General features: G+C 37.0%; 1 protein-coding gene and 1 pseudogene across 4 annotated transcripts in view; one reads left to right on the top strand and one right to left on the bottom strand.

The window, feature by feature from the left end:
• Window positions 1–24687, top strand: part of USP34 (ubiquitin specific peptidase 34) — a 292847-nt gene that overhangs the window by 114276 nt on the left and 153884 nt on the right. For all 4 annotated transcript variants that reach the window (XM_064364160.1, XM_064364157.1, XM_064364159.1 and 1 more), the window contains exons 11-18: window positions 10318–10443; window positions 10631–10760; window positions 11407–11442; window positions 11802–11932; window positions 12201–12835; window positions 16649–16863; window positions 22458–22573; window positions 22662–22789. In XM_064364160.1, the coding sequence (XP_064220230.1) occupies window positions 10318–10443; window positions 10631–10760; window positions 11407–11442; window positions 11802–11932; window positions 12201–12835; window positions 16649–16863; window positions 22458–22573; window positions 22662–22789 (1517 nt within the window). The remainder of the gene's footprint in view (window positions 1–10317; window positions 10444–10630; window positions 10761–11406; window positions 11443–11801; window positions 11933–12200; window positions 12836–16648; window positions 16864–22457; window positions 22574–22661; window positions 22790–24687) is intronic.
• LOC135269726 (putative ANKRD40 C-terminal-like protein) lies at window positions 17336–17777 on the bottom strand (annotated as a pseudogene).

The following is a 24687-nucleotide window of genomic DNA, read 5'->3' as shown; positions in this document are numbered from 1 at the left end:
CTGGCTGACAAAGTGAGAACCTGTCTCAAAAAATACAAATAAAATAAAAAAAGACTGCCATTGAGATTTTGATAGGGATTGCGTTGACTCTGTAGATCAATTCAGGTAATACGGACTTTTAATAGTATTTTTCTTACAATGCATGAATGTAGAATGTCTTTTTATTTATCTGTGTTTAATTTTCTTCAATGTTTTATAATTTTCAGTGTACAAGTCTTTTACTTCTTTGGCTAAGTTTATTTCAAAATATTATAAAATACTTCTGTTGCTGTGGTAAATGGGATTGTTTTCTTAATTGCCTTTTCAGATAGCTTCTTTTACTTAGAAATGCCACAGATTTTTGTATATTAATTTGCATCCAGCAACTCTACAGAATTCATTTATTAGTTCTAACAGTTTTTTGTTGTTGAGTCTTAAGGTTTTTCTACATATATATGATCATTTGTGAAAAGATAATTTTTCTTTCCTCTTTTCTGTTTGGAGTCCTTTTATTCTTTGAGTCCTCTTGCTTGGAATTTGAGTATTAAATTGAATAGGAGTAGATTTGTGTGCTTTATGTATGAAAAAAAAGCTGGCCAGGTCTGTAATCCCAGAACTTTGGGAGGCCGAGGCAGGTGGATCACAAGATCAGGAGTTTGAGACCAGCCTGGCCAACATAATGAAACCCCGTCTCTACTAAAAATATAAAAATTAGCCAGACATGGTGGCACACACCTGTAATCCCAGCTATTCGGGAGGCTGAGGCAGGAGACTTGCTTGAACCTGGGAGGCGGAGGTCGCAGTGAGCTGAGATTGCGCCACTGCACTCTACCCTGGGTGACAAAGTGAGACTCTGTCTCAAAAAAAAAAAAACCCCAAAACTGTGGGCTTTTCATTTATGGCCTCTCTTAACGTTCAGGTAAGTTCCTTCTATGTCTGTTCTTTTGAGTATTTCTTTCATGAAGGGATATTGAATTTTGTCAGATGCTTTTTCTGTATTTTTTGCCATGTGATTTAGAGTTTATTTTCATTCTTGTTAGTGTTATTTGATGAACAGAAGTTTTTAATTTTGATGAAGTCTAACATATCTTTGTTGTTGACTGGTTTTGGTGTCATATCCATGAAGTAATTTTCAAATCCAGTGTCATGAAGATTACAATCCTTATCTTTTCTTCTAAGGGGTTTTAAAAAGATTTGTCTTTTAAGTTTAGGTCTTTGATCTGTTTTAATTTTTGTATGTGGTGTAAGATAAGGATTAAACTTTATTCTTTTTACATGTGAATATTCAGTTTTCCTAACATCCGTTGTTGAAAAAACTGTCCTTTCCCCATTGAATGGTTTTGGCAACCTTGGTTGAAAGTCAGTTGACCCTTTTCATATGAAGGTTTATGTTTGGGTTCATCATTCTACTCCATTGGCCTACCTGTGTGTCCTTATGCCAGCACCATACTATTTAATTACTACTGTTGCTTTTTTTTACAAGTTTCAAAGTCATCTTTTTCAGATTGTTTTGGCTATTCAGAGTCTCTTGCAATTCTGTATGAATTTGAGGATCAGTTTTCAAATTTTACAAAAAAGGATAGGTATTATGTTGACTCTGGATCACTTTGGGGATAATATTAATATCTTAATGTAAGTCTTCCTATCCATTAACATGAATATCTTTCTATTTATTTAAGTTTTTAATTTACTTTAACAATGTTTTGTAGTTTTCAGTATACAAAACTTTACTCTCTTTGGTTAGATTTATTTCTAAGTATTTTACATGCTATTGAAAATTCTGTTACTTTCTTAATTCCCTTTTCAAATTGTTCATTTCTGGTGTATCGAAATATAGCTGATTTTTTGCATTTTGATTTTGTTTCTTGCAACTTTGTGAATTTGCTTCTCAGCTTAGTAGCTCTCCTGTGGATTCTTTAGGATTTTTATGTATAGGATTGTGTCATTTGCAATTATACATAGTTTTACATCTTCCTTTTGGATGCCTTTCATTTCTTTTTTGTCTAACAGCTCTGGCTAGAAGTTCAGTACAGTGTTGAGTAGCAGTGGTAAATGTGGGCATCCTTATCTTGTTCTGATCTTAGGGGGAAATACATCATTCATCTTTGAGTATGATATTGGCTGTGGGTTTTTCATGAGTACCCTTTATCATGTTGAGGATTTTTTTCTCTTAGTTTTCTGAGAATTTTTTTCATGAAAGGAATCTTACAAGTTGTCTAATTCTGATGTACAATTATTATATCTCATTTTTTTTTAGAATTGTAAGTTTAGTATGAATGCCCTCGTTTTCATTGTAGCTTTTAGTTCTTTTTTTATAGTCATCTTTTTTTATAGTCTAGCTAAAGGTTTATCATTTATAAAGTTTTTTTTAACCCTCCTTTGGTTTTGTTTTCTCTATTAACATTCTTTTTATTTATTATTATTTTTTGTTTTTGAGATGGAGTCTCACTCTGTCTTGGCCAGGCTGGAGTGCATTAGCGTGATCTCTGCTCATGACAGCCTCTGCCTCCCAGGTTCAAGTGATTTTTTTTTTTTTTTTAAAAGATGAGGTTTCACCATGATGGCCAGGCTGGTCTCGAACTCCTGACCTCAGGTGATCCACCCACCTCGGCCTCCCAAAATGCTAGGTTACAGGCGTGAGCCACGGCGCCCGGCCAAGTGATTCTTTTGTCTCAGCCTCCTGAGTAGCTGGGACTACAGGCATGTGCCACCACACCCGGCTAATTTTTTGTATTTTTAGTAGAGACGGGATTTTGCCATCTTGGCCAGGCTAGTCTCAAACTCCTGACCTGAGGTGATCCACCCACGTCTACCTCCCAAAGTGCTGGGATTATAGGGGTGAGCCACCACGCTCGGCCCATTCATACTATTTTTAAGGAGAGCATGTCTTGCTCTGTTGCTCAAGCTGGAGTACAGTGATGTAATCTTACTTAACCTCCTGGGCTCAGGCAGTCCTTCTGCCTTAGCCTCTTAAGTAGGTAGGAGAACAGGGTTGTGCCACCATGCCTGGCTAATTTTAAATTCTTTTTGTAGAGAAGGGATTTCACTGTGTTTCTTAGGTTGGTCTTGAACTTCTGGTGTAAAGCTGTCTTCCCTTCTTGGCCTCTCAAAGTGAGGGTATTACAAGTAGGCATGAACCACTGTATGTGACCAGCTTTCTCTACTGTTTTCATATTTTAAATTTTATTTATCTCTAATCATTTTCTTCCTTCTCCTAGCTTTAGGTTTAATTATTTCTGTTGTAGTTTATTCCCTAAGTTGTAAAGTTTGGTTGTTGATTTGAGATCTTTTTTTTTTTTTAATTCACATTTACATTTGTAAATAAAAGTTTTCATGTATAAATATAAATTTTCCTCTGAACATTGCTTTTTCTGCATTCTGTTTGTTGTATTTTATCTCTAAATATTTTCGAATTTCCATTGTGATTTCTTTTTTGATCTTTTGGCTGTTTGAATGTGTTAATTTCTTCATATTTATGAGTTTTCCAGTTTTCCTTTTGGTATTGATTTTTAGCTTCTTCCTGCTGTGAGTAGAGAAACATTTATTTATGATTATCTGTCTTTTAATATCTGTTGAGACTTGTGATCTAGCATCCAATCTATCTCAAAACACGTCCCACGTGTACTTGAGAAAAATGTGTTTGCTGCTGCTGTTGTATGGAGTGTTCTGTATATGCCTCCTAGGTCTATTTGGCTTATTGTGTTGTTCAGATTCTCTGTTTCCTTCTTTATGGTTATTCTCTTTATTGAAAATTGGATTTTGAAGTTTCCGACTGTTATTCTGGAACTTTTTATTTCTCTGATTCTTCTAGTCTTTCCTTCATCATGTTTATGGTTATTATATCTTCTTGCTATTTTGAATCTTTTATTACTAAACTTTTGAAAACATTTTAAACTGGTTTAAAAAAATGCAGTTTATCCCCTTTAATCATTTTTAAGTGTTTAGTTCACTAGTGTTAAGTCTGTTCACATTGTGCAATGGATCTCTAGAACTTCATTATATTGTAAAACTGAAACTCTATACCCATTGAACAACAAGTCTCCTCATTTTTCCCTCTAATCAGCCCTGGGTAACCTCCATTCCACTTGCTGTTTCCATGATTTTGAGTATTCCAGGTTTCTCAAATAAGTGGAATTATTAAATATTTGTTCTTGTGTGACTGGCTTATTTCACTCAGCCTAATCTCTTCAACATTCATCTGTGTTGTGGCATGTCTCAGCATTTTCTTATTTTTTAAGGATGAATAATACTTCATTGTATATACTAAATTTTAGTTACTTTGAGACACCCAAAACTTGTTCTTTCACCCATGCTGGAGTGCCTTTGCACAATTACGGCTCACTGCAACCTTGACCTTTCAGGCTTAAGCCATCTTCCCACTTTAGCCCAAGTAGCTGGGACTGTGGGCACATGCCCACCATGCCTGGCTAAGTTTTGTATTTTTTAGTAGATACAGGGTTTTGCCATGTTGACCCAGCTAGTCTGGAACTCCTGGGCTCACGTGATCATGATCCACCTGACTCGGCCTCCCAAAGTGCTGGGATCACAGGCATGAGCCACCATGCATGGCCTATAGTACATTTTTTAATTCATCCATCTGTTGATGGACATTTAGGCGACTTTTACATCCTGGCTGTTGAGATCATGGGAGTGCAGATACCTCTTTGGGATGTTGCTTTGAATTCTTCTAGACATACACCTAGGAAGCAGATTGCTAGATTAAATTGTAATGCCATTTATTTGTTATAGTAACCTTTCTAAAATTTAGGTTGTATCTTACTTGGTATTAGTATAGCCAACTCAGCTTTCTTTTGCTTGCTATTTGCATGGAATATATTTTTCTGTCCTTTCACATTCAACCTTTTTGTGCCTTTGGATATAAAGCAAACCTCTTACAGACAATTGGATCAAGTTTTTTTTTTTTTAAATCCATTCTTTTTTTTTTAATTGGAAAGTTAAACCATTTAAAATAATTACTCATAAAGAGGGACAGAGTTGTAACTTGTGTTATTTTGCCTTTTCTTTTCTCTATGAGTTGTTTTCTCTCTCATTTCTTCCATTAATGCCCTTTTTTATGCTTAGTAGTTTTGGTGGTTTTTTTGGGGGGAGGGGTAGTGAAATGGTTTGATTTCCTTTTAATTTTCTTTTGTATTTAATACGGAGATTACAGTTAACATCCTAAGGGTGTAACAGTCTAATTTTAATTTATACCAGCTTAACTTCAATGCCATGTAAAAACTCTGCCCTAACAACTCTATCCCTCCATTTTTATTGCTGCTGTCACAAATTGCAACTTTGTACATTGTGTACCCAGTAAGGAAGGTTAATAATTCTTTGTATTTGCTTTTTAAATCATGTGGAAAATAAAAACTGGAGTTGTAAACTAAAAGTTCAATACTGTCTGTAATAATTGCCTATGTATTTATCAGATAGCTTTATTCATTCTTTTTTAAAGATGGGGTTTCAACATGTTGGTCAGGCTGGTCTTGAACTCACGACCTCAGGTGATCCGCCCACCTTGGCCTCCAAAGTGCTTGGATTACAGGCGTGAGCCACCACGCCTGGTCTCATTATTTCTTTATTTCAACTGGAAGGATTCTTTTTAGCATTTTTTCCTTTTCTTTTTTTTCCTCTTTGCAAGACAAGTCATATTTTATTCATCATGTACCCTTCTCAAAGAGCAAATTAAGTCATTCCATTATTCCTGAGAACTTTTGAATGCATGAAAAGGGTTCATTCCAATAATTACTAATACCCGTTTGTGCTGGGTTTTGTACTGGTCACTGAGAATACAGGGGTAGTTCACTGCTGCTGTCGCTCTCCTCAGAAAGTGCCTGTATTGCAGGAGACAGCCAAGTGCCTCATGAGGATACAGCAACAACAGCAGGATGAGAGGCTCTGAGATTCAGCTGGTCCCGCCAAGCTGGTTCACATGTGCTTATATGTCATGGTATCTAGTACAGTGCATACAAGAGCACCAAGTACTCAGTCAGGAGTTGGAGGTGAGCTTCGGGCCAAGGTCCTTGAAGCACTCTGGCAACTAGCTGATCACCCAAGGGTCTGCCTCAGTGTGAGCACCTCTGATCCCCAAACTCACTTTTCCTCAATTCCTGGGCCCAGGCTTTAGGCTTTCAGTTCATCCACATATTGCTCCACCTAGCATAGTGAACAATTTTTTCTCAAGCATTCTAGGTTTTCTGAGTCATTTGGCTGGCTACCTTTTCTCTCAGGCTAGCTCAGGCCAGGATATTTCAGCCCTGACTGCCCCACTTCTAACCAGGTCTGGAGTGGGAGGCTGGAGCTAGAGTTTATGGCTGCTACCATCTTGAGTCGCCTTCTCCCATTCAGTGGCCAGAAGCACACTGGGAAACTGCCTTTTAGCAATTCTTATGGGGCAAGTATAAGTGTTACAAACTCCTTCAGCTTTTGTTTTTGTAGGAACCTTAATTTCAACCCTAATTTCTGAAGGACAGTTTTGCTGAATTTAGAATTCTCATTGCAAGATTTTTCCTTCAGCCCTTTGAATATATCAACTCGTTGCCTTCTAGCCTCTAAGGTTTTGGATGAGAAATTCCCTGATAATCTTATTAGGGATCTCTTGTATGTGACAAGTTGCTTCTCTTTTGATTTTTGAGATTTTTGTCTTTGGCTTCCTACAGTCTGATTGCATTGTGTATCGAAGTGGATCTTTTTGAGTTTATCTTTCTTGGAGTTTGTTGAACATCTTGGATATGTAGAGTCATGTATTTCATCAAATTTGGTTGTATTTAGTTATTATCTAAGTATTCTATCTTTCCATTTCTCTTTGCATTCTGGGATTTCCAAAATGAATGTGTTGGTCTGCTTCATGGTATCTCACAGGTCCTTTAGGCTATTCACTTTCCTTCATTCTTTTCTTCTTTTCAGTTGGCCTATTTTTGGGTATGCTGATTCTTTTTTCTGCTTAGAGCTGCCTTTGAATCCTTGTGCAGTGTATTGTTCATTTCTTTTGTTGTACTTTTCATTTCCATAATCGCTTTTTGGTTCCTTTTTATAATTTCTGTCCCTTTACTGGTAGTCTCCTTTTGTTGATGAGTTGTTTTCTTGTCTTTGCTCTTTTAGAATCTTTGAGATAAGTTTTTAAAAATCTTTGTCTAGTGGCCAGGCGTGGTGGCTCACACCTGTAATCTTAGCACTTTGGGAGATCAAAGTGGATCACCAGAGGTTAGATGTTCAAGACTAGCCTAGCCAACATAGTGAAACCGCATCTTTACTAAAAATACAAAAAAACAAAAACAAAAACTTGGCGGTGTGGTGGCACATACCTGTGGTCCCAGCTACTTGGGAGGCTGAGGCACAAGGGTCAGTTGAACCTGGGAGGCGCAGGTTGTAGTGAGCTGACATTGCACCACTGCTCTCTAGCCTGAGTGGCAAAGCAAAACTCTGTCTCAAAAAAACAGAACAAAACAAAACAAAAAACACTTTGAGAAGTGCAACAGGTGGATGTCAGGTATATTCTCTGTGGACTTTTTGTTGTTGTTTCCTTTTTTTGTTTTGTTCCCCCAAAAACAAGTGCAACTCCTATAAGTCCTCTAGTAATCATTTCAGATGGTTTGTGTTAAAACAATGGCAGCCAGCCTCTGTGCCTGCACTTCATCAATCAGAATTAGCAGTCAGCTTCCTGTCAGAACAGAGAATCTTGATGTTGGGGAACATGGTCCTTACTGCCCACCTGTCTCTAGAAACTGTACCGGAAACCTGTATTGCTGTCTCCATAGCTGCCTTTCATAGCATGGGGAGGGGTTGGGAGTGTGCATGCCAGAAATGGGTAGCAGTGGCAGCTATGGCATTGAAGGCCTAATTGCTAAGTGTAGAAGTTCAGATTGACTCTAGAGTTCCAGGATAGTTACATCTAATAATTTCTGCTATTACCATTTTTGTCCCAGTGTAGAGATAGATTCTTGGCATTTTCTATTTTTCCATCTTCTGTGATATCCTTTTCTTTTTTGTCTTTCTTTGTCTTGTCATCTTCATCCTCCTTTTCCTACTCCTCTTGGTCCTTGTCCTCCTCTGCTGCTGCTGCCACCACTATGCATTCTTAATATTTTTTCTGTACTTTGCAATTTACTTAAATAATGTACACCTTTGAAAAAGTAGGGTTTTTTTTTTTTTTGCCTCAATTACAGGATTTTATGATTTTTTTTTTTCCTTAAGGGTCTTGTTACTTAAAAATAAACTCAGTGGCTCATTCCTGTAATCTTAGCACTTTGGGAGGCTGAGGCAAGAGGATCACTTGAGCTCAGGAGTTTTAAAATTAGCCCGGGCAACCTAGTGAGAGTTCATCTCTATATATAAAACAAAATAAAACAAAAGTAACTAAGTAGCACATTAATACCCTTAAAACCCCAACAAGATATTTGATTATCAAAATTAAGTATATTATGGAAATTTCATTATATTAATGATTAAATTGGCAGAAAAATCAGAAGTTTATTATATAACATATATCGTATATATTCTATTTTATATTATAGTTTGTTACATAAATACAGTATATATTTATTATATACTTTATAGTATACTATATATTATATTTATAGTATATATTATATACGTTTATTATATACTATACATATATGTTTATTATATACTATATATTATAGTTTATTATATAATATATATAATATAGTTTATTATATGCTATATTATATAATATGGTTTATGATATATAATAAACTATATTATGTACTATATATATATAAAAACATGTATATATGTGTTTTATATTTTAAGTAGAAAAAATATAATACTTGTTGGCAAAAAGTAGAGAAAACTGTTAGTACAGGTCGAGTATTCCTAATCCAAAACTCTAAAATTTGAAATGCTATAAAGTTTGAAATTTTCTGAGTGCCAACATGGTGTTCAAAGGAAGTACTCATTGGAACATTTCAGAGTTTGGATTTTTAGATCTTTTAGATCAATTAGAGATCTTCCCTTGGTAGGTATATAATGCAGATACTCCAAAGTGTGGAAAAATCCAAAATCTGAAACACTTCTCCTTCCAGGCATTTCAGTTAGGAGATACTTGTATATTTTAATCTGTAATGTTATTTAATACTGTATTTAAATTAACATTCTTAGCTGAGACCTAGAAAAGTGATAAACTGAGTATTCACTTTTTTAAAAAAATCAAATGCTTTTTGTACTTTTGAAGTACTGCCATTGTTTTTTAAATGGATATTTGGTTAAAGTAAATGGTAGAAGCTCACAGTGTAATTTATAAGAAGTCTCACCAACATAGAATTCTTCCAGTATTATATTTTCTTACATGTATTTCACCTTATATTTCAATATTAGGTTGTCCATATTTACCCTGAAAGAGAAGCAGCAGAAGAGAATTCATATGTATATGACTACAAAATATAAAAATCAGTGTTTTAGAATAAAATCTATATTTTAATAACTTTTTATGTATTAAAAATAGGAAACTTCACCTTTGACAGCCCTCAAATTGGGAATTACTTGTCTAATCATCGGTTTGTTACCTTATCTTGATTTAGTAGTTAGCAGCTTGATGGCTCTAAAATACTTTATTTTACATGATGTAATATTTAATGTTTGTATTTTCATAATTATATATTCCCTCATGAATTTACATATTTGTATTTATTACAACAGGAGTCTTTGTATCTCATGGTTTATTTTATAGATCTTTATAAGAGTTTCTGTTTTGTACTCTAGTAAAATAAAATTATTCTATAAATACTTTATAAAGATTTAATAAGAGAAATCTAGCACATCTGTGATAATTTACTTTTTTCTCCTAAGTGTAATATGTTGTTTTATTTGTATTTTAATTTACTATTTAATTTTTGTATTATGACATGTAAATTAAATCCATTGGAATCAAGAGATCTTCCCACCACAACCACCTGTGTAGCTGGGACCACAGGTGTGCATCTTGGCACCCAGCTAATTTTAAAATGTATTTTTTATAGAGGTGAGGTCTTGCTATGTTGCCCAGGCTGATCTCAGACTCCTGGGCTCAAGCTGTCCTCCCAACTCAGCCTCCCAGAGTATTGGAGTTAATGGCATCAGCCGTCATGCCTAGCCTTCCCTCTTGTAATTAGGAAATTCAGCGTGCCATTTGTTTGGTTAAGTTTAATTTCTGTTTAGGTGAATTTATTTTTACTATGTTATGCACTGCCATTTATCATCTTTGATAATTAGCATTTTACCATCATATTAAAAAATATTAGAGTACTGGCCAACTTTTTTACTTTCAAACTGTTTTTATATCAGATATCTACATGTGTTGGGTAATTATTTTTGACCATTCTCTCTAACTTTATTTTTTAGTTGAAACATTGTAGTCGGTATATACATGACTTATTTCCTTCACTCATCAAGAACTTGGATCCCGCACCACTTAGACATCTACTTAATCTGGTCTCAGCTCTTGAGCCAAGTGTTCATACTGAACAGGTAATACATTCAAAACAAGATAATAGTCGTCCCCCTCCAGCCCCGTAAAGTGAAAATTTCTTTGTGATTCAGATAATTTAACTTTCATTTTATTGTCTTGGCATTTCAACTTGACAAAATGGGTATTAGATTTGTTAAAGTGTTGCCTGAAATTCACCAACTTTAATCTCTCCCTCTCTTTTTGTAGACATTGTACTTGGCATCCATGTTAATTAAAGCACTGTGGAATAATGCACTAGCAGCTAAGGCTCAGTTATCTAAACAGAGTTCTTTTGCATCTTTATTAAATACTAATATTCCCATTGGAAATAAGAAAGGTTAGTAGTGTCATATATTTTCAAGTAAATTGTCCAAAGTTTCTCAAATATGAAGTATTTTCTGCTGATACGTTCAGTTTAATCTTTATTTTAAAATAAGTGTGGGACGGAAGGAAGAGAACATATAAAGGGATTAATACTGTGGTTAGTTCATGTTTTGATTTACCTTCTAAGTGAGGGATAGTAAAGTCTTTGTTGTTACTGGATTTTCTCAGCTTTAGTTATCTTTCCTTTTTAAATAAGCTTTTTATTTCATAAAAGCTTTGGAGATTCATTTTGTAAACAAACGAGCTTTGTTTTAGAAATAATTTTAAGAGTAGAACATAATGATTCAGTTCTCCTTTTGTGTTTTCTGCTTCAAGGTTTTCTACCATTTTAGATGCTTTGTGGGTACTTTTTACATACATAGCTTTCAAGGGCTTTCTAAAACTTGATTCGAACTCAGTTTTTGTTTTCTGGCCACTATACTACTCCTCTCAAGCTTTTCTGTGCAGGCACCCCCAACAACTGCTGCAGGTGGTGGGAACTTAACCTTATTGCAGGTTTTCCTACCTGTAACTTGTTGATTATGTAATATGAACAGCTGTTATGCTGTCCCAAAGAAGCTCAGTCACTTAGAATGTTTTTCTTCTGTTTTTTCCTTCAGAGGAAGAAGAACTCAGAAGAACAGCTCCCTCACCTTGTAAGTTGAGCCTTAGAAATTCATGACAACATGACTTAGTTTTGTTTTAGTGATGTTCTAGAGTTCATTGATTTTATATAATAATATGTTTGTATCAGTCATAAAGTTCATTTTGAGAAGGAGATGTAAGCCTTTAACATATGTTTCCCATTTTTCTTAAAACCATAAATATCTTGACTTTTAATTGAAATCTATTACATCTTCTTTAGAAATCATGACCAAATGTTAACATATTTAGATATTTTATTTTTGGCTACTTAGCATAAAGCTTTGGTGAATAGGTCAAGGAATCAAAGGATAATGTTATTCTGTTAAGTCGATGTTAATATAAATTAGAAGTAAAAATATATTTTATATAGGGTCACCTGCAGCCAGTCCTCAAAGCAGTGATAATAGTGATACACATCAAAGTGGAGGCAGTGACATTGAAATGGATGAACAACTTATTAATAGAACCAAACATGTGCAGCAACGACTTTCAGACACAGAGGTATGAAAATAGGTTTTCCTTCTTTAAAAGGCATTTTTGGCTTTCTGGCATGATCATTTGAATTGCGTATATATACATAATTCATGTTCGGGCTTGTTCTCTCCTTTGTGTAGTATTTTTGATGTCCTCTGAGTTTTTAATTCCATTTTGTATTCAAAGGAGCATAACAAGACTGGCAGCCTTTTTAAAAAGTACAGTATATTAATGTTTGTTACCTTTTTCTTACCGGTTTAAATATGTATTTAAATCTGTTTGTTTCAAAATACAGGAATCTATGCAGGGAAGCTCTGATGAAACTGCCAACAGTGGTGAAGATGGAAGCAGTGGTCCTGGTAGCAGTAGTGGGCATAGTGATGGATCTAGCAATGAGGTCAATTCTAGCCATGCAAGCCAGTCAGCTGGGAGCCCTGGCAGTGAGGTACAGTCAGAAGACATTGCAGATATTGAAGCCCTCAAAGAAGAAGATGAAGATGACGATCATGGTCATAATCCTCCCAAAAGCAGTTGTGGTGCAGATCTCCGGAACAGAAAGTTAGAAAGTCAAGCTGGCATTTGCTTGGGGGATTCCCAAGGCTCGACAGAAAGAAATAGGACAAGCAGCGGAACAGAAAAGGACCTGGTTTTTAATACTGAATCATTGCCATCAGTAGATAATCGAATACGAATGCTGGATGCTTGTTCACACTCTGAAGACCAAGAGCATGATATTTCAGGGGAAATGAACGCTACTCATATAGCACAAGGGTCTCAGGAGTCTTGTATCACTCGAACTGGGGACTTCCTTGGGGAGACTATTGGGAATGAATTATTTAATTGTCGACAATTTATTGGTCCTCAGCACCACCACCACCACCACCACCACCACCACCACCACCATCATCATCATCACCACCACCATGATGGGTAAGCCTATTTCAAAATAAATATTCAGTGTATATTTCCTTTAGGAAAGTAATATATTTATATTTATTCAATTGCAATTCATTTTGTATTAGTGCTATTCATTAGTAGTATAGTGCAAACTACAAATACAAGCTACAAATAGATAATTTTAGGTTTTCTATTGCACACATTTAAAAACACCAAATGAAGTAGGTTGTTGGCCAGGTGTGGTTGCTCATGCCTGTAATCCCAGCAGTTTGGGAGGCCAAGGTAGGCAGATCACTTGAGGTCAGGAATTCGAGACAAGCCTGAACAACATGGCGAAACCCTGTCTCTACTGAAAATACAAAAATTAGCTGGGTATTGTGGCTCACACCTGTAATCCCAGCTACTTGGGATGTTGAGGTGGGAGAATCACTTGAACCCTGGGAGTGGAGGTTTCAATGAGCCAGCATCACACTGCTGCACTCTAGCCTGGGCGACAGAGTGTGAGACTCTCTCCCAAAAAAAAAAAAAAACAGTGGGCCGGGCACGGTGGCTCACTCCTATAATCCCAGCACTTTGGGAGGCCGAGGCAGGTGGATCACAAGGTCAAGAGATCGAGACCATCCTGGTCAACATGGTGAAACCCCGTCTCTACTAAAAATACAAAAATTAGCTGGGCATGGTGGCGCATGCCTGTAGTCCCAGCTACTCGGGAGGCTAAGGCAGGAGAATTGCTTGAACCCAGGAGGTGGAGGTTGCAGTGAGCCGAGATCGCGCCATTGCACTCCATCCTGGGTAACAAGAGCAAAACTCCGTCTCAAAAAAAAAGCAACAACAAAAAACCAGATTGTTAATTTTAATCGTGTTAAACCAATAGTATCCATAATACTGTTTCCACATTTAATAAGTTAAAAAGTAAGGTATTTTCCTTCCTTTTTATTCTTACCAAGTCTTCAATTTTTAGTGTGTATTTTATACTTACAGCACTTCTCAATTTAGACCAGCCACCTTTTAATTCTTTAAAATATTTATTTTCTTTTTTTTTTTTTTCCCCTTTGAGATAGAGTCTTGCTCTGTTGCTCAGGTTGGAGGGCAGAGGCATGATCTAGGCTCACTGCAACCTCCACTTGCCAGGTTCAAGCAATTCTGGTGCCTCAGCCTCCTGAGTAGCTTGGATCACAGGTGCCCACCACCATGCCTGGCTAATTTTTTTGTATTTTTAGTAGAGATGGGGTTTCATCATGTTGACCAGGCTGATCTCGAGCTTCTGACCTCAGGTCATCCGCCCACCTTGGCCTCCCACAGTGCTGGGATCACAGGTGTGAGCCACTATGTCCGGCCTTTTTTTTTTTTTTTTTTAAAGAGAGATAGGGGTATCAGTCTGTCACTCAGGCTGGAGTGCAGTAATGTGATTGTAGCTCACCATAGCCTCAAACTCTTGGGCTCAAGCAATCTTCCTGCCTCAGCTTCCTGAGTAATTGAAACTTAAGGTATGTGCTGTCACACCTAGCTAATTCTTACAATTTTTATAGAGACAGGGTATTGCTGTGTTGCCCAGGCTGTTCTTGAACCGCAGACCTCAAACAGTCCTCTTGCCTCAGCCTCCCAAAGCTCTGGGATTACAGGTGTGAGCCGCTTATACCCAGCCTAGAACAGCCATGTTTTACGTGTGTAATGGCCACATATAGTTAGTCGGTATTATATTGGGTAGCACAGGATTAGATAGATCTTAAACTTCTTTTAATAAATGCCTAAAAAAGATATGAGTGCTTATGGAAACTTCCCTAAATTGTGAAGAAAGGGAAATTTTACACATCTCCTAATTTAAAAGGATAAGCTTAAGCATAAAACTTTTGGTTATCTGTGAAATACACCAAATATGTGATTCTGTCATTTACTGGTGGTGGTATGATGGGCAAAATACTTAATTTTTCTTCATTTTTTTTCCATCTATAAATTGGGAACAGTAATCCTCGTGCTTTGGAGGCTAAGTCAGGAGGATTGTTTGAGGCCAGGCATTTGAGATCAGCCTGGGCAACATAGTGAGGCCCTGTCTCTACAAAAAAAAAAAAATTAAAAGTGCTAGCCAGGCATAGTAGTGTGCACCTGTAGTTCTAGCTAATTGGGAGGCTGAGGTGGGAGGATCTCTTGAGCCCAGGAGATCAAGACTGCAGTGAGCTATAATTGCACCACTACACTCCAGCCTGGGCGGTAGAACGAGACTCTATAAAAATAAAATGAGTACAATAGTATCTATCTCATGGGTTCATTGTGAAGATTTCTTGGGCTAATGTGATTGGTACACAATAAGTGCTCAGTAAGTGTTAGCTGCATATTTATTATTGTCGTGACAACTGATAGTATGTGAGTTCATGGTGAATCACGAATATGCACTTCATCAGATTGAGTTTTGCTATACTTGACAATTTGTCAGATCTTCCCTAATTCAGTTAAGTTGTTTGGGTGAACTACATATCTATACATATTACTTCTTCATTTCCTTCGCTTTTTGATTCTTATTACTGATTCATCTGAGTTTAAGGAAGTGTTTTTCAAGATTGGCATCATTGGCATTTGGAGCCATATAATTAAAAAAAATTTTTTTTGACACAGAGTCACACTCCGTTCTGGCTGGAGTGCAGTGGCACGATTTCGGCTCACTGCAACCTCCAACTTCTGAGTTCAAGTGGTTCTTCTGCCTCAGCCTCCCGAGTAACTGGGATTATAGGAATGTGCCACCATGTCAGCTGATTTTTGTATTTTTAGTAGAGACATGGTTTCACTGTGTTGGCCAGGCTGTTTTCGAGCTGCTTACCTCAAATGATCCACCTGCCTTGGCCTCCCAAAGTGTTGGGATTATAGGCATGAGCCACCATGCCCAGCCTTGGACAAGAACAGTTTTTTGGTTTGAATTTATAGCAGTGTTAATGTTGCACTGTGCATTGCAGAATGTTTGCCAGTATACTGAGCCTTATCTCTATATTCCACTAGCATCTCCTCAGTTTTGACAATCAAAAATATCTCTAGATATTTCCAGATTTCTCCTAGGGACTTAAATTCACCCCTGATTGAGAACCACTGCCTTACTGCCTGACATTATAGATACAATCATTCACAGTTGTCCCCAGCACAGCTCATGATGAAAACAAAGCAAGTAGTTTATTACAAAAGTGAGGTGCAATATATTCAGTTTGTTACACTGCAAATCTTAGTTTTGACACCTATACCCACTCCATACCTCACAAGACCTAATGATTTAGCTTTTCATTTTAGTTTATTTCATATTCTGTGTATTAATGGTACTACTTGTGAGTCTCTAAATCAACCCTGAACTTCATGTTTTATTGATTTTTTAAAAATGATTTTTGTCTTTATGCCCTGTAACAGTGTGTTTTAGAAATGAATACTTAATTTGGGTTTGTTGGGTTAGAAGTTCCCCAATAAATATTAGCGCCACCAAGATTACAGCCTTTAATTGAAATATTTTTCTGCTTTGATTCTACAGATGTATAAAATCACGTTTTATGATTTCATATTGTGACTTTGAGTCTATAAAATAGTATGTAAATAGTGAGTATTAGTGATCTTGCCTAAAATTGTTCTTTGAATTTGTTCTAGTGAGATGTGTAAATAGGCCTGGCAATATGAGTATATCTTATAAAATTATTAAATAGTCTGACAGTGTGAAGTTTTCAGTTTTCGTAAAGCTCTCAACATTCCATATTGTTAATAAGCAGATATAGCTTTTTTTCTGAGTGTATTTGTAAGTTTAAGAGAGGTATTTTTTGTGGTTCACAAATTAGGTTTGCATTTGTAATTACAAACTTTGTTCTTTTCTCTGTTTTGTAGGCATATGGTTGATGATATGCTAAGTGCAGATGATGTCAGTTGCAGTAGCTCCCAGGTCAGTGCAAAATCAGAAAAAAATATGGCTGATTTTGATGGTGAAGAATCTGGATGTGAAGAGGAGCTAGTTCAGATTAATTCACATGCAGAACTAACATCTCATCTTCAACAACATCTTCCCAATTTAGCTTCCATTTACCATGAACATCTTAGTCAAGGTAAGGCTCTACAGTAAGTAAAATACACTACCTTCTTGACAACAGGAATAATTTATCTTACATCGTTGAAAGGAATCAGTGAATCAGTAGTTAAGGTTATGATATGTAATCTTACTTTTTTTTTTTTTTTTTTATAATTTCAGTTTTTTTATTCCTGGGATTATTTATTTCGAGAGACAGAGTCTTTCTCTGTTGCCCAGGCTGGAGTGCAATGGCACGATCTCAGCTCACTGCAACCACTGCCTCCCAGGTTCAAGTGATTACCCTGCCTCAGCTTCCCGAGTAACTGGGACTACAGGTGTTTGCCACCACACCCAGTTAATTTTTGTATTTTTTTAGTAGAGACAGGGGTTTCACTATGTTAGCCAAGCTGGTCTAGAACTCTTCACCTCAGGTGCTTCACCTGCATTAGCTTCCTAAAGTGCTGGGATTACAGGTGTGAGCCACCATTCCTGGCCATTCCTGGGATTATTTAATAAGTCATTTTTGCAGCTTTGCTATTGTAGCAGGGTCTTTCTGTCAGAGATGGTATATACTCTGTCAATTCGGAGCTTCCATTTTTCATTAAAATGAGTTCTACTTCCTGAAAGTCCCACAGTCTTCGAATGTCTTGGTCCTTTCTGAACAGGGTGTTTGGTAGCTTTCTGATCTCCTCCACTTTCTCTGGGTTAATCCCCAGTTCACAGCAACTCACTTTTAGTAAGTTTTGGTAACTCAGTTCTTGTCTCTTCAATTCAATTTCAATGAAGTCATTTTCTTTGGGGCTCTGAATTCTGACTTTAAGCACCAGCTCTAGACAGGTGTCAACTGGGTTTGTTGTTATCACTCAGGTCCATTGGCAAGTGTGGATTTGAGCCTTCTTGTTTATCTTCACCTGCTGGCTTCTCCCCAATGTCCTGTTCCGGTTCAGCCATGAGTCGCCTCTATAGTCTGTCAGATGTGCAGCCTGTCTCGCATTTATTCACAAGCTTCCAGTGAATAAGGAATCAGTGAATCAGTAGTTAAGGTTATGATATGTAAATGTTTTTGTCAAAATAACTTACGTATGGTAGTTTTTTCCCCAAGGAAATTAAATTATTATAAATACTTCATCATGAATATAAATGAGGCCTGCAGTTCTGTCGAGATGTTCAGCTGGGAAAGAAAATACATAGCAGTAATATGTAAGAATTAAAGCTTTATATTTTAGAAAATACATGGTTGTATTAGAATTTATATTCAGAAATCCTAGGACCTAAAAGTAATAAGAAATCACAAAAGATGAAATCATATGATTCTATTTATACGGTATGTCTAGAATAGGCAAATCTATAGATGAAAGGAAGGTTAGTGGTTACTTGGGGTTAGGGAAGGGTCAGAGGGAATGAGGAGGGGTGAGTTTGAGAAGTGATTAATTCAAGTCTAACTCAATCTTAAAGTAATAGGACATGACCAGACTTGAAAGAATGAAGGCTAGAGGAATGTAAAGAGTAATAAGGAATTAATGAATAAAGTGAGAAAAAATCAAAGTGGAAAACAGGTATAGAATTGGCAGTTTAAAGGCCTTTAACCTCTTGTTTGGTTGGTATCATCAACATTTGCTGGCCTAGTAAATGGGTTTTGGGATGCCAGTACATTATAAGTAAACCTGATAGATTAGGTTTATGCTAAGAGGCTATGAACAAATTTGAAAACGCAACTTGTATATCTTGGCAACAATTTACTGATTTTTACGTGTTTTATGTACATGATCTGTCTAGGTTAAGTTACTTTAACTTTTTTTATTGTTGTGTTATTGTGGTTGTTGAGAAAGGACTAGGTTAAGATTGAGGTCATCAGGCTGAATTTGATGCCTATTTGTAAGTTGTTACCATTGCTTTTCTCAAATATTCCTTTAATCAATATTTTACCTATTTTTTTACTGCATGGGGTTAGAAATTGAGCTAAACGGTTATTTTCTTTTCACAACTCATTGTAGACAGGGTAAAATGATTGTATATATTAATGCTTTCTAAATCTACCTTGTATTAACAATTTTTTTTTTTTTTGAGACAGAGTCTCCCTCTGTCACCAGGCTGGAATGCAGTGGCACGATCTTGGCTCACTGCAACCTCTACCTCCCGGGTTCAAGTGATTCTCCTGCCTCAGCCTCCCAAGTAGCTGGGAATACAGGTGCATACCACTTGGCCCAGCTATTTTTTGTGTATTTAGTAGAGGTGACGGGGTTTCATCATGTTGGCCAAGATGGTCTTGATCTCCTGACCTCGCTATCTGCCTGCTCGGCTTCCCAAAGTGCTGGGATTACAGGTGTGAGCCACTGCTCCTGGCTGTTTTTAATGTTTTTAATACTAGAAGATCTCTTTCAACATAGTAAGATGGTCAATTTGAAAATGGGTAAAAGTGTTGAACAGATACTGCATAAAAGATACGTAGAAAGGTCAGTAAGGGCTGGACGCAGTGACTCACACCTATAATCCCAGCAGTTTGGGAAACTGAGGTGGGCAGATCCCTTGGGGTCAGGAGTTAGAGACTAGCCTAGCTAACACTTGAGGTCAGGAGTTTGAGACTAGCCTACCTAACCCCATCTCTACTAAAAATCTAAAAAAATTAGCTGGGTGTTATGGTACTTGCCTGTAGTCCCAGCTACTTGGGAGGCTGAGGCAGAAGATTGCTTGAACCTGGACAGCGGAAGTTGCAGTGAGCCAAGATCACACTACTGCCCTCCAGCCTGGATGACAGAGCGAGACTACATCTTAAAAGAAAAAGGCCAATAAGTACATTTTCAATGTCTCTTGTCGTCTGGGAAAGTTAAAACCACAGTGAGGTAATACTACATACCTATTGAAATGGGTAAAATTAAGGACTGATACTATCAAGGACTTACATTAGAATGTAGAACTCGAACTGTCATATCTTGCTGTTGAACAAAAAACACAATCACTTTGGAGAGCTGTGTTTTAGTCCATTACCCTGTTGCTATAAAGAAATGGCCAGTTGCAGTGGCTCACACCTGTAATCCAAGCACTTTGGGAGGCCCAGGTGGGTGGATCACCTGAAGTCAGCAGCTCGAGACCAGCCTGGCCAACATGGTGAAACCCCATTGCTACTAAAAATACAAAAATTAGCCAGATGTGCTGGTGGTGACTTGTAGTCCCCACTACTCAGGAGGGTGAGGCAGGAGAATCACTTGAACCCGGGAGGTGGAGGTTACGGTGAGCTGATATCACACCATTGCACTTCAGCCTGGGCAACAGAGCAAGACTCCATCTTAAAAAAAAAAACAAAAAAGAAATACCTTAGCCTGGGTAATTAATAAAGAAAAATGGTTTATTTTGGCTTACAGTTCTGCAGGTTGTACAGGAGGCATAGTGCCAGCATCTGCTTCTGGTGAAGGCCACAGGGGAGCTTACAATCATGGCAGAAGGTGAAGGGGGAACAGGGATTTCATGGTGAAAGTGGAAATGGGGTTGTAGGGGTGCCACTCACTCGCTTTTAAACAACCATATCTCAGCTGAACTCAATGTGATAACTCACTCAGTATGATGAGTACAGCATGAAAACATTCATGTGGGATCTGCTCCCATGACCCAAACACCTCCTACTAGGCTCACCTCAGCATTGGAGGTCACATTTCAACATGAAATTTAGAGGGGACAAAACTTTGAAATTGTATCAAAATGCTTTATCAGAAAGTTAAATATATACCTACCATATCACCCAGCAGTTTTTTTTGCCCTAGGTTTTTACCCATGAAAATGAAAACAAGTCTGCAAAAGATTTATTCATGTGTGCTGCTTTATTCAGAAGGCCTTCCAACTGGAATTAAGTAGTATATTCACATAATGGAATTTTGCTGATCAGTAAAAAGGAAGGAACTACAGACACATCCAACATCATGGATGAATATCGAAAAAACATTCTTAGCAAAAGAAGCTAGAAACAGAAGAAAGTCCACACTATATGTATTATGTGCAGTTCTAGAACAGTCAAAAGTAATTTGTAAGGATAGAAATCTCCTCAATCATTGCCTAGGGCTTGAGAGTGGAGATTGATTGTAAAGGGTCACAAGGGAATTTTCTGGGGTTATAGAAATGTTGTCTGTCTTATATGTATTTTAATAAAATCTTAAAAACTAAATACCAAAATAATCCCTCACCCATCCACAAAAAAAAGACAATCCACAGGCTAGAAGAAATATTTGAAAATTAGAAAGGGATTGTATTTGAAATATAAAATAATTTCATAACTTAGTAGTAAGATAGCCCAAATACAGAGAGGCAAATTATTTACCAAAGAGATATACACATGGCTAATAAGCACACAAAAAGATTCTCAACATCATTAGTCATTAGGGAAATAGAAATTAAAAACCACAATTAGATTCCACCATATACCTGTTAGAATAGCTGAAATTAAAAAGAGTGACTGTACTACAGTGTTAGAGTGGATGTGGAAGAAAGGAACTAACTGATGCTCTTGTACACTTCTGATAGGAATGTAAAATAGCACCACCACTTTGGAAATCTTTACTGCTGAAAAGATTTTTGTTAAACATACATAATACCCATTGGGCATGGTGGCTTACCCCTGTAATCCCAGTACTTTGGGAGGCCAAGGTGGGCATCACGAGGTCATGAGATTGAGACCATCCTGGCCAACATGGTGAAACCCTGTCTCTATTAAAAAAAAAAAAAAAAAAAATTAGCTGAGCATAGTGGCATGCGCCTGTAATCCCAGTTACTTTGGAGGCTGAGTCAGGAGAATCGCTTGAAGGGAGTCTGAGGTTGCAGTGAGCTGAGATAGTGCCACTGCACTCAAGCCTGGGTGACAGAGTGAGACTTTGTCTGAGAAAAAACAAAAAAACCTATACAATACCTATGACTCATCAATGTCAGTCCTCAGTATTTACTGAAAGAAAGGAAAGGAAATTACACAAAACTTGTTCCACAGAAGTTTATGGTAGTTTCGTTATAATAGCCTAAAACTAGAAACTCTCCAAATGTCCCGTACCTGGTGAATGTCTATACAAAATACAATATTTCTATAATAGAATCTTTTAATTTAATTGAATGTTTTGGGTAAATTATCTCCGATAAAAATGTGTTGTTTTTTTTTTAAATATAGGGATTATGAAAGACTATATAGGTCATTTAGAGGAATGTCTCTTGGTTAAATAGTTATTTCAAATATGTTGTCTTATTCATACTTAGTTTCAAGTATTTATGACACTTCTCTTGATGTGAAAAATATTAAATATACTTACTATAATTTAGCAAAGAGACTATAGAAAAGAAATGATTTCACTCTAGTCTTATCAAATTTAAATGACACTATTCTTTTCTGTAAATAAGGATTGTACCATGCTGGGTGCAATGGCTTACACCCCTAATCCCAACACTTTGGGAGGCTGAGGAAGGACATTACTTGAGGCCACAGGTTCGAGACCAGCCTGGCCAACATAATGAGACTCAGTCTCTATGTTTAAAAAAAGTATTGTGTGTTTTTAATTTATGATCTGATAAAAATACACTATTTTTCATATTTGTTAATCATGTGAATACTGTAATTCAGTCAGCTGATTTCTCTATAGTGTGCTATTTTTTTTTCCCCTTCAGGACCTGTAGTTCATAAACATCAATTCAACAGTAATGCTATTACAGACATTAATTTGGATAATGTTTGCAAGAAAGGAAACACTTTGTTGTGGGATATAGTCCAAGATGAAGATGCAGTAAGTTATTTAATAGAGCCAGAAGACTAAGAAATTTCAGCAAGATGCAGTTAGTATAAATAATAACTTTATATACTTTTTTTTATAGGTTAATCTTTCTGAAGGATTAATAAATGAAGCAGAGAAACTTCTTTGTTCCTTAGTATGTTGGTTTACAGATAGACAGATTCGAATGAGATTCATTGAAGGGTGCCTTGAAAACTTGGGAAATAACAGGTAAAGAGGAATTTTAAAATTTTTGATGCAGTAGTCAAAGTATTTTTTTAGGGTGGGGGACAGTCTTGTTGACTAGGTGTGATGTTTTTATACTGTTTTATATACCTGTATTAATGTGTATTTTAGTAATGTTTATATTAAGTTTAGAGGCGGCTTCTTCACAAGGTTCATATTTTAGCACTCAGTGTTGCTCTTTTCAGCACCTTTTACCATTTTTGGTTAGATCCATCCAACAGAAACAAAAACAGAGTGATACTGTCTTTTTGATTCTGGAAACACCCCTGTTTTCAAATTGCAGTTAAATTTTCTTGAACTGTCTCATAGAGGATGCTAAATAAGTGAAATTTTACTTCAGCTAAAATACAAACACTTTGACAACACATTGTTCTTCTATTTAGGTGTTTCCTTTGTGTCTCAGCATTTATAGTACAGAAAAGACTAGGTTAGTAACTCATCAAGTTGTATACATTAGATATGTACAGTCCTTTGTCAGTCATACCTCAAGGTATTTTTTTGTTTGTTTTAAATTAGGTTAGTGTTTTTTCTCTAGTTTGAATTCTGCCTCATATTTATGTATACTTCTCATTGGGACTCAGTTGATTACACATTTCTTGATTTTCAGTATTCTTCCATTGATGCAGTTTCACATTTCCCTTGACCTATACTGCTTTGATAATGTTCCATTCTGTAATGTAGTGAAAATATGATTCTGGTGTATATGTTGACATTTCAGTTATTAATATATTGTCTTCCACTCACATCTGTGTAGGGCTACTGTGATTGTCTCATTTAATTGAATAAGTGCTTGAAAATATTTTTCCCCAGTTGAAATTTAAAAGTACATGCTATATTTTATTTTGTTTCTGTTGTTTTTGTTGTTGTTTTTTGAGACGGAATCTTGTTCTGTCGCCAGGCGGCAGTGCAGTGGCGCAATCTCGGCTCACTGCAACCTCTGCCTCCACGTGCAAGCAATCCTCCTGCCTCAGCCACCCGAGTAGTGGGACTACAGGTGGGCATCACCATGCCCAGCTAATTTATTGTATTTTTAGTAGAGTCAGGGTTTCACTATGTTAGCCAGGATGGTCTTGATCTCTTGACCTTGTGATCTGCCCACCTTGGCCTTCCAAAGTACTGGGATTACAGGTGTGAGCCACTGTGCCCGGCCTTTGTTTTCTATTTTTGGTTCTTTAAGGGGTAATACATTGAACAGTTACAGTAGAAAAATTGCTTGTTCATGCACATATAGGAAACCACGAACAGAATTCCGTAAAAGGATCAGTTGCCTCCTTTGCTATACATTCTTTTTTTTTTTTTTTCCATGGAGTCTTTCTTGGTTGCCCAGGCTGGAGTGCAATGGCATGATCTGAGCTCACTGCAACCTTCGCCTCCCAGATTCAAGAGATTCTCCCACCTCAGCCTCCTGAGTAGCTGGGATTACAGGCACGTGCCATTATTCTGGCTATTTTTTGTATTTTTATAGAGACAGGGTTTCACCCTGTTGGCCAGGCTGATCTTGAACTCCTGACCTTAGGTGATCCTCCTGCCTCGGCTTCCCAAAGTGCTGGGATTAAGTTTAGTTCCTCATTAGAATTTGTTTCTCCTCTTTTAAGGCTCATGCAGCCAACCTGCTTTCCTACTTCCAGGATTTCTATGTCAGTATCTGTCCTATACCTGTTCCTTTCAGAGGATAGGCAGACTCAGATGTACTTGAAGTTTTAAAGTAATTTCCTTTCCCCTTTCTGCTTCTTCATACTTTTGAGGTATGTGGCATGCTTCCATTAGTAACATGGTTCGGCCAGGCACGGTGGCTCACGCCTGTAATCCCAGCACTTTGGGAGGCCTAGGCAGGTGGATCATGAGGTCAAGAGATCGAGACCGTCTTGGCCAACGTGATGAAA

The sequence above is a fragment of the Aotus nancymaae genome, unplaced genomic scaffold (genome assembly GCF_030222135.1).
Source record: "Aotus nancymaae isolate 86718 unplaced genomic scaffold, 86718_ANA_hifiasm-v0.15.2.pri h1tg000057l, whole genome shotgun sequence".
In the NCBI taxonomy this organism is placed as follows: domain Eukaryota; kingdom Metazoa; phylum Chordata; class Mammalia; order Primates; family Aotidae; genus Aotus; species Aotus nancymaae.
Note: the sequence above shows the minus strand (reverse complement) of the source record. Positions and strands in the feature narration are given on the sequence as shown.